Consider the following 9,999-nt stretch of genomic DNA (forward strand, 5'->3'; position numbering starts at 1 on the left):
AATATTAAACAGGTTTAATATTTCTCACGACGGCTCAAGACTGTCCCCGATGATGAATCGCGTCGGGCTGCGTCGTACGACGCTGTCTGAGTTGGCCTTTACAGTATTTAAAAAAATGTGAATAAAAGGAATTGCGCATCTCTCAAAAAACGGTGCTTAATTAGGCCTATATAAGGACTACCAAACACACAGAAGTATAAAATAAGATATTTTATACCTCCGTGCCTAACATGTATTGATGAATACACACACGATAGCACGTTGAGTCACACACCTCCAAGGCAACCGGGGGACATTTTGCTTTCGTGTGTTCCATAAAAATGCTCGTAAAGGGTTGTAAGTTTTACAAATTTGTACAAAAGGAACACGTACTTTAATACGTACACGTGGGTTGAAAATTAGGCCCAGTACAGGCCTGCAGGGCACTGTACGGTAATATGGCAATATGTATTTTTCATCAAAACAGTGTTTTTATGTTATGTTTATAATTAAGGAAAACTAACGAATGCACCAAATACTATATACCACCCGGGCATGCGTGCATATTATACGTGAGGGTATGGAAAGAAAGCGACGCAATAATACCTGTCTCTTATACACATCTATATTTATTTATTTATTTATTTATTTCGGCGCACACACATACATGCGCCAAAGATAGAAAATATATCATTGTCCTACCTGTAGGGCTAGGTGACAATCCCTTTCACAAGACGGACATAAACACACGATGTTTTACACAAAGTAAAACTCAATGTGAGTTGTTTTAGTCGTGAGAACAATCCTGCAACACTGACAGGAATTGAACCCAGGACCCTGGGATTGGAAGGCAAGCATCATAGTCACCAACTATTCAACTCCACTCCTAAAATAGTTATGCCTAAGAAGCCTTAAAATGTGCAACGATTATGGTTCTTATTTTAGTGAGCGGAATTCCACTATAAGTGATGCAATATTCTGGTGGGTCCGGAAGTATCTCCGGAATACTATGCTTGAATTTCTTAACGATAACGACGCCCGCATCATCGACGGAAGTGAAGAGGGTGTTTCCGGATGGATTATGCTGAACTATGTCATGGAAACTCTAGAAGAGGTAATCGCACACTTGTTAACATGTTGAATACACAAGTACATTTAGTATAATAATGGTACTAATAGTCATAATACCAAACACATTCTATTATATTATATATACATATATATATATACATAGGCCTATATATAATATATATATATATATACAGTATAAATTTATATATATACACAGTATATATATATATATTCAAATTATATATACATATATATAATTTGAAATTATATAAACGTTATACTTCAATATATATGTATAAATATAAATTATATATGTATATATATATATATGGAAACTCTAGAAGAAGTAATCGCACACTTGTTAACATGTTGAATACGATACACAAGTACATTTAGTATAATAATGGTACTAATAGTCATAATACCAAACACATTCTATTATATTATATATACATATATATAGGCCTATATATTATATATATATACAGTATATATACACAGTATATATATATTCAAATTAAATATACATATATATATATGGAAATTGAAATTATACTTCATTATATATATGTATAAATATAAATTATATATATATATATTTATATTGAAATTATATAAACCTTATACTTTAATATATATATATATATATAATATTCAAATTATATGAAGATGCATCCACATATGATTTGAAACATTTATAAAATATAATATTAGGCAACGGTAATGAATGCTCAGAAACGGCAACATTAGTAAAATAAAAAATCATTTATCTGTCTGTGCAAAATATACCAACAAAAACAATGAATTATGATATTGTTGCGAATTTAGGCCTAGTTGAAAATGGTATATTATTTTATGCCGTGTTTCTATGATTTATCCGGATTTTTGCATTCGTAAGATTATTATAAACACATTTGTATTAACGCCTCAATCATTTCTCCTGTAGTTGCCCGCTTCGCTACAGTTTCATTATAATTCTGCCACTTCGTTCCATTTTCTTAATCAATATACAATTTTTATAATGTTTTCTCATCGACATTATCAGCCAATGCCGCCAGTTTTACTACTCTTGGCTTATTCTCAAAGCTCGGTCGATTGAAGCTCCAGAAGATGAATGTGTCTGAAAGCATTACATTTTCCCAAAAGGCTAAGCCGTTGCTTAAAGCACTTTGGTCTTTAATAGGTAGCTGCACTGCAAGGTTCGTATTCGTAGCAGCGAATTTGGTTTGTGCACTTGTACTGAGGTCGCACTGACGGCAGGTTACACAACAATCTTTTAAAGCGGTACCAAGAGCGCGAGTCTGGGGCGGATTTAGAGGGGGCCCGGGCCTTTTGGAAAGAAAACAAAAACAAAAAACAAAAACAAAAAAGAGAGAGAAAGAAAGAGAAAAAATGATCACTCAAAACGCCTCAGAGGTTATTTTCGGGTGTCTAGGAAACAAAGATTTCGCGGGAATTCCCCCAGACCCCTATGGTGGGGTTATCTCGATCGACCCAATTTCTGCCCCCTTTCAGACATCTCTGGATTCGCACCTGCGAGTCACGTGATAATGCCATTTATCTCCCAAGATTATATAAGCCTTCTTGTAGTTTCAATTGAGGATTAGTATGCCAAATGTCAAGGCATGTAAACAATTACTCTAGCCTATACAGAACATAAATATACGCCTAGACTATTTATTCTGTTCCCGAGCATACGCGGTGTAAGGCATATTTGTTATGTCACCTTCGAAAGGTAAAACAAAAGGATTCATTAGTCTTCCCAGGTTTAAGAATACGCTCTTCCTAGTTGGAAAAGTAAAGAATACGTTATTAATAAATAAATCAGACTGTTATTCGTTTCCATTCAATTACTTTTACTTAACCTGATGCTATTTCTATTTCAGAGCCCAAAATCACTTGCTCGTTACGTCCGTTCTTTATACACTACTGTTGAACCAAAAACTATAGGAGCCCTTGATCTAGGGGGCGCTTCTATGCAGATATCGTTTATACCTTCCCAAGCAGAAGACATTGCTCATGAGGATAGTGTGAAGAAACTTCGCTTATATGGAGTGAATTATAACGTTTACAGTCATAGTTACTTGTGCTATGGCGATGTTGAGGCTAAAAGAATGTATATAGCTCAACTTATTGAGGTGAGTCAAAGTATTCTTATGAACTATTAGGCCTGCTACCTAACGAAAAGTTAGGACGCATTATTTAAAATCTAATGTGTATTGCATCCTAATAGTATTCTAATGAACCACAGAGCAAATTATATAGATTTCTCTCTCATATCCAATGGCGTGTGGGTTCCTTGTTTTGAACACAAATACAAAATGTTACAATATATCGTAACAGTATAAACTGAAATTGAATACAGATAGACTAACTTATAGATCGATCGATTAATAGACTTACTGATGGATCGAACAATTGGTAGACTAACTGCTGGATCGATCGATGGACTAACTGATGGATGGATATGTCGATTAATAGACTGATGGGTGGATTTGATAGACTAACCGATAGGTCGATCGATTATAAACTAACTAATGGATCGAACGATTAATAGACTGATGAATGGATCGATTGATAGACTAACTGATAGGTCAATCAATCGATAGACTAGGCCTAACTGATGGATCAGTCGGTTAATAGACTGATGGATGGATTGATCGAATTATAGACTGATGGATAAATCGATTGATAGACTAACTGATAGGTTGATCGATTGATCGATTTAAAGACTAACTGATCGATCAATCGATTGTTAGACTAACAGATGGATCGAAAGATTAATCGAATATTGATGGATCGATCGATTAATCGACTGATGGATGGATGGATCGATTGACGCTAACTGACGTATGGATCGATTAATAGACATGCTAATGAATCGTCCAATATGCTGACTGTTGATCTCGATCATTGATAGATAGATCGATCGATAGACTAACTGAATAGTTGATCGATTGATATTATTATTGCAGGATGCTAACTTCACAGAAATAATTTTTAACCCATGTGGTAACGAGGGGTTCAACGAGACAGTAACACAGGAAGATGTATGGTCACCTCCGTGCACGAATCGGCCTATGGACGTCGCTATTCCGCTAAATTTTACTTTTAAATTGGTTGGCAAAGGAAACGGAGATGAATGCCGACGAAAAGCCCTCAACCTCATCACAGGCGACTCTATCCCATGCACCCACCAGTCGTGCGGATTAAATGGTGTGTTTCAACCACCAGTCTATGGAGAGTTTATGGTACGCCAAATACTCTTGAACATGCCTTAAAGGGCTTTCGCATTTTCCACCTTACCAGGGCATTGTCGGACAGTCCCTGTAGAGCCCACAAATGTAAAAAACCACCACAAATGTAAAAATAACTACAAATGTAAAAACATTGTACCCAAAATGTCAAGATAACCACAAATGTCATAACATGTCAATCACAAATGTAAAAATAACCACAGATGTAAAAAAAATCGCCCACAAGTGTAACAATTTCCATTTTTACCACCATTTTTATCATAACACCGCAAATGTAAAAAATCCCTGCTTGCATACACATATGTATAAAACAATGAAATGAAATGGGTACAATGTGTTTAATGTTTAATTATTGAAAATTTCTAAATAATTCCGGTAATACATACTCATATTACGTACAACTTTGACATTAGACACAGTAGACAATGTCTAAATAAAACAATAAACTGAAAGCTGAAACTATAATTTATTGTAATTAATATTTCAACTACTCAACATTTCGTTTCTGTAATTCCTATAGCTTTTATTTTCTTTATATGGCAGCGAAAAAAATGTACACATTGCAGTTGTGTGCAGGTAAAATACGCAGACACCTTTCAAATCGTAAGCAGATGATTAGGGTCTTTCAATATTTTAAGGATTTTAATGCTTAGGAAACACTCGCACACAAACACACCCATACATCTAATAATAGCTTATTTTATAATATGATTTTTTTATATTTGCGGTTGACTTCGAGATAAAAATGGAAATGTTTACATTTGTAGGCGAAATGTGTTTACATTTGTGGTTAAAGAGATTTTTACACTTGTGGGTTTGTTACATTTGTGGTTATTTTTCACATTTATGGTTGACATGTTATGACATTTGCGGTTATGACATTTGTGGGTACCATGTTTTTACATTTGCGGTTATTTTTACATTTGTGGTAGATGTTTACATTTGCGGGCTCTACAGCCCCTCCCCCACCCTTAATATATATTTCATTCTTTGACTCAACCATAATTCAGTCCGACTTCAAGTCAAATTAGGCGTATCTTGGGGTATTAATAAAATGTTGGTGCAGATGTTGGATAATGGGACTCGGTGATGTGGTGGTCGAAAGGAATGTTTTTGACAAACATGAGTTTTAAATCCCTAGACCTGCAGAAAGCACTCACCATCAGTAATCAGTGACAAACAAGGAGTCATGGGAAAGTTTGTGGGACGCATGCATGAAATTAAAAAGAGAAAAACTAAAACCCAACTCAAAACAGTGTAAATTAATCAAGTAGATTTTAAAAAGAGGCTGCTAATTACAATGCTGCCTTTAAATCTGGCCTATTGGACATAATAATTGGTATAATTATGTCATATTTCACCAAAATATGGGCATATCATATTTTTTGTCGCATACAATTTCATAGTGTGGACATTTAGGCCATCGACGTATGTAATTTAAATCCTTGACTAGCAGTGGTGGTGGCGCCAGCTGGGGATACTCTCCCCCTTGGAAAGGCCTGGACCCCCCCCCCCCTTCCTTTCGTCGTCCGACGCCACGAGTGTCGTCGGATCAAAAATAAAAAAAAATAATAATTTACCTTATCCAAATAAATTTATTTTGATTGCTATTCCCACTGCGGTCTAAAAAGCACAATGTGGACCATAGTAAGCCTAAACTCTTTTTAACTTTTTATTCATGGCCGTCGAGCGAGGCTTTAGTCGGCCCCTTGCTTCCGACCCTCCGCCGGACATGAATTTCTGACGCCAACGCGACCCACAATTGGAAAGCTAACCAAGAGGTCCTCTAACTGGTTGGATAACAATAGTGTAAATATGAATAAAATGATATAAGTAATGTTCAATTTCCATAGGCTTTCAGTAGTTTCTACTACACAACAACTGGTATAGGTTTGGGGGAGACTGCCAGCATGAGTGAACTCAACCAGGGTGCACTTGATTACTGCCAGAGATCTTGGGAAGATGTGAGTATTATTTTGCATGCATGCTACATGTTCTTGGTGAAAGCTTCTCTCAATCATTTACTTACAAACACTACCGTACGCAGTATAAACATCTTTTATACCCTAATGGAGACGCAATTCCTATACCAAATTATAATATCAATATATATGCAATGAACGTGTAAAATAAGTCTCACTAATTCACATAATCATTCCTTGTTTTAGGAAATTTTAATTAGATAGCCATACGTCTATATTTTTGACTCTGACGATAAAACGAATTAAATACTGTACTATTAATAACAATATCAATAACAGTAATATATCAGGTTGAGCAAATCATCATTCCAAGTTTATTGACGCAAGTACCTATCGAGGTATGACGATGATGATGATGATGATAATAATATATTGTTATTATTATTATTATTATTATTATTATTATTATTATTATTATTATTATTATTAACGTTGGTGATAATAATGATAATAATAATAAATAACAAGATTAATCTTGGATAGGAATTATGATAATGCTAATGATATTGATGATGGTAATTGTTGTGATCATTATTTCAATTTAATAATGATGGTTATATGACGATATTACAATGTTAAAACTAATTAATCATTGTGTAGATAATGTGTAGATAATAGGCTTATTCGTTCGTAATTCCAAATAGACTCTATAACATCTCTTTAATGTATAGGTCAAAAACACTAATAAAGAAGAATACGTTAAAACGTATTGCTTTAATGCCAACTATATCTATGCAGTACTCGTTAATGGATACAAGTTCACTGAGGATTCTTGGAATATCAGATTTGTACGAAAAGTAAGTCATGTGATTAAGATAATGGATTGGCATTATTCATATCGCTAATGTAGATAAACAGGCATACAGTTGATAACGGGAACAACTGATTATGATAGTGACGACGACGATAATGGTGTTCATGAAGATGATGTTATGTTGATGATAATGACGATGATAATGTTGTTGAAGATGACAGTGACGATGTTGATAAAGATGATCATGATGATTATGATGTTGAAGATCACCACGACGACACGATAGTAATGATGATGATGAAGAAGCGACGATGGCGATGGTTATGTGACGGTGATGCCGATGAAGAAAACGACGTCGATGACACTGGTGGTCAGTGGTGGCGCCAGAAATTTGCCGGCAAGGGGTCCGACATGTCAGACGGAGGTGTCCAAACGAAGGGGCCGCGAAACTTCAGTCGACGGCCCGGAATTTAAAAAAAAAATCACTGGTATTGTTTACACAGGGATAGTTTTTATGACTTATGACTTTATGACTGGTCCTAAATGTGCTTGTAGACCACAATATTAAGGATTGGCAATCAAAATAACATTCTTTGGATAAGCAAATTATTATTTAAAAATTTTTTTTATCCGAAATCCTAGTCGTTCGTCGGACGACAGGGGGTCCAGGCCTGTTCGACGACACTGACTACGACAATGATGATGATTATGATAATGATGGCAATGGTGACATCGATGATGACAACAACGATGTTGATGATGATGGTTTAGATGATGAACATAGTGAGCACGATTTTAACGACGATAGAGTTTACGAAGACGACGCCAACGATGATTATGTTCCCACACATTTTCAATTAAAAAATGATGTTGTCCTTTTTCCTTCTGAAAGTAAAGACTCCACAATAATTCATTTTCTTCCACCAGGTAAATGGTTTAAGTGTATCCTGGGCCCTAGGCTACATGTTAAATGCAACGAACATGATCCCAGCCGAGGCGCCGGAAACTGACACTCTGGTCCCTTCACCGGCTTTCATCGTCGTAGCTGTACTATTTGCTGTAACTGCCGTTATAGGACTATGCTTGATAATTTACCATCTCCGGAAGCGAGGATAAAATTCAAACTGGTTGTAAATGATGAGCCACGGGCTTTAAAGAAAAGAAAAAAACGTACTTCTTTAAAAAATGGTGAACGTGACTTGAATAACCTTCCTCTTCAGAAAAAAATGATTATAATTTCTGCTTGTTCATCCTCTAATCTATTGGCGAGTGTGTTTGCTTTTAGATGTACGTTAAAGAGGGAAAACGCAAAAACAAAATATGCAGAGAAAAACGGATGAAACGTCACGCAAATGCCGTTGTTGAGGGGCGTTAAATGAAGTTTCTTCTTTGTGTGTGTGTGATCTACATATTGTCTGTAAATAACATTACAGTACTTTCTTTCAATCATTTTGGCAATACTAATACCGAGAATCGAGAATAACCGTTATCATAGGCCTATTTAACAATATTTAATTTGATGAAGGATGAGGCATTATCCATTACACACAATTTTATATAACGCATGAAATTCTGATTTTCTTTATTAAAAATAGAAATATTTTGATGTCTGTAGAGAAAGTGAAATCGACTAAAAAAAACGTAGGTAGTATTTGTGGCTGTGTCGTGTATTATTATTGAAGTAGCAACACCTCACTTACTTTTTTTATTGCCTGATTTAAGTGACATTTTTTATTAGTTAACGTCATGATTAATTCATAGTCAATCTCATTCCTCGTTCTATGCCTGTGAGTGAGGTCAATAAACGTGTTTATAATGTGCTTTCAATGCACAGTTGCACTAAGCGTATAGGACTACTCAATGAATATTATTTTAAAATTGTACAGTTTGTAATAATGAGTTTTCATAATAAGAATATTAAATAAACGAATAATTACTATCAATAAACATGACATATTGTATATAGCATGCATTAGTATAGCAACTGTCAACTATAGGCCTAGGGTTTATCATAATTAATTCATTGTATTGTAAAAACCATTGTTGATGGCAAAATATGTAATCTGAACTTGTAAAGTAAGGGAACATGTTTTTTTTTTTATGTACAAGTTTTACGTATTGATTAAGTTTCATAGTACTAAGTGTAGGCCTATCCAGTAACATATTTGTTTAAATTGTACAGTTTGTACTTGTAATACTAATATACGTTTCCATATAAATATTAATAAATGAATAGTTACTACACATAGAAATAGTAACATAGCGTTAGTGTAACAATACTGTCACCCTATTCCTGTCAGGAGGCCCTACCTCAGCTTAGGCCTAGGCCGCCACTAAAACCTGCCTTCTGCTCTGTGATGCAATACTCGTATTGTCAGTAAAGCCCATAGAGATATAATAACCAGGTTCAACCTTCTCGACATAGGCTATATGTCGGCGACTACCGCCGATAGGGTGAGCGACTTTATGGAAACCATGCTTCATAGGCTACCCGCCTAGACCTAGTCTCTAGTGAGTAATTCTACCTACCAGGCCTACCTCCACCAGTCCTACCAACGTTCCTACCTTGCATTCTCTACAGTTGAATTAGTCTTAGCTACTGACCATGCATTTCCCTTTACTCTAATATTTCAAAAAATCTTCTGTTACTTTATCGTACAGGAAACGATATTCTCTAACTAACTGTAAAAAAGGAGTAAATATATCAGGGGTGGCGCCAGGATTTGTCCAACGGGGGGGGGGGCGAGGTCCCCGACAGGGGGACCGACGCCCCGACGAGGGGTCAGATTTCCCCGACGAAAGCAAAGTGTGCGTGGATGGTCGAGCTTCGATTTCGAAAGTGATCCCGAGGGCGAAGCCCCAAAAATTTTGACAATTTAGGGGTTTCAAAGGCTTATTTAATTGATTTTAGAGTCTACTAATATGTAGAAAGTACATATATTTTTTTTTTCTCCCC

The 9,999-nt window shown here is 35.6% G+C and overlaps 1 protein-coding gene across 1 annotated transcript; it reads left to right on the forward strand.

The window, feature by feature from the left end:
• Positions 1-812: 812 nt before the first annotated feature.
• LOC117105714 (ectonucleoside triphosphate diphosphohydrolase 1-like) lies at positions 813-9,295 on the forward strand. The gene is made up of 6 exons (XM_033246952.1): positions 813-1,093; positions 2,937-3,188; positions 4,026-4,301; positions 6,161-6,271; positions 6,961-7,086; positions 7,971-9,295. Exons 1-6 carry the CDS (start codon positions 896-898, stop codon positions 8,157-8,159), a joined length of 1,152 nt encoding a protein of 383 aa, XP_033102843.1. The 5' UTR covers positions 813-895; the 3' UTR covers positions 8,160-9,295.
• Positions 9,296-9,999: the final 704 nt, after the last annotated feature.

This window comes from Anneissia japonica, unplaced genomic scaffold (assembly GCF_011630105.1).
Source record: "Anneissia japonica isolate Jap-2015-1 unplaced genomic scaffold, ASM1163010v1 scaffold287754_len4335492_cov202, whole genome shotgun sequence".
Taxonomy (NCBI): domain Eukaryota; kingdom Metazoa; phylum Echinodermata; class Crinoidea; order Comatulida; family Comatulidae; genus Anneissia; species Anneissia japonica.

Bases quoted from the DNA above. Each gene is read 5' to 3' on its own strand.
- LOC117105714 (XM_033246952.1), top strand. From the start codon at position 896: ATGTGCAACGATTATGGTTCTTATTTTAGTGAGCGGAATTCCACTATA. The intron at 4,302-6,160 runs GTACGCCAAATA...CAATTTCCATAG, and splicing joins CAGTCTATGGAGAGTTTATG to GCTTTCAGTAGTTTCTACTA. The intron at 7,087-7,970 runs GTAAGTCATGTG...TTCTTCCACCAG, and splicing joins ATATCAGATTTGTACGAAAA to GTAAATGGTTTAAGTGTATC.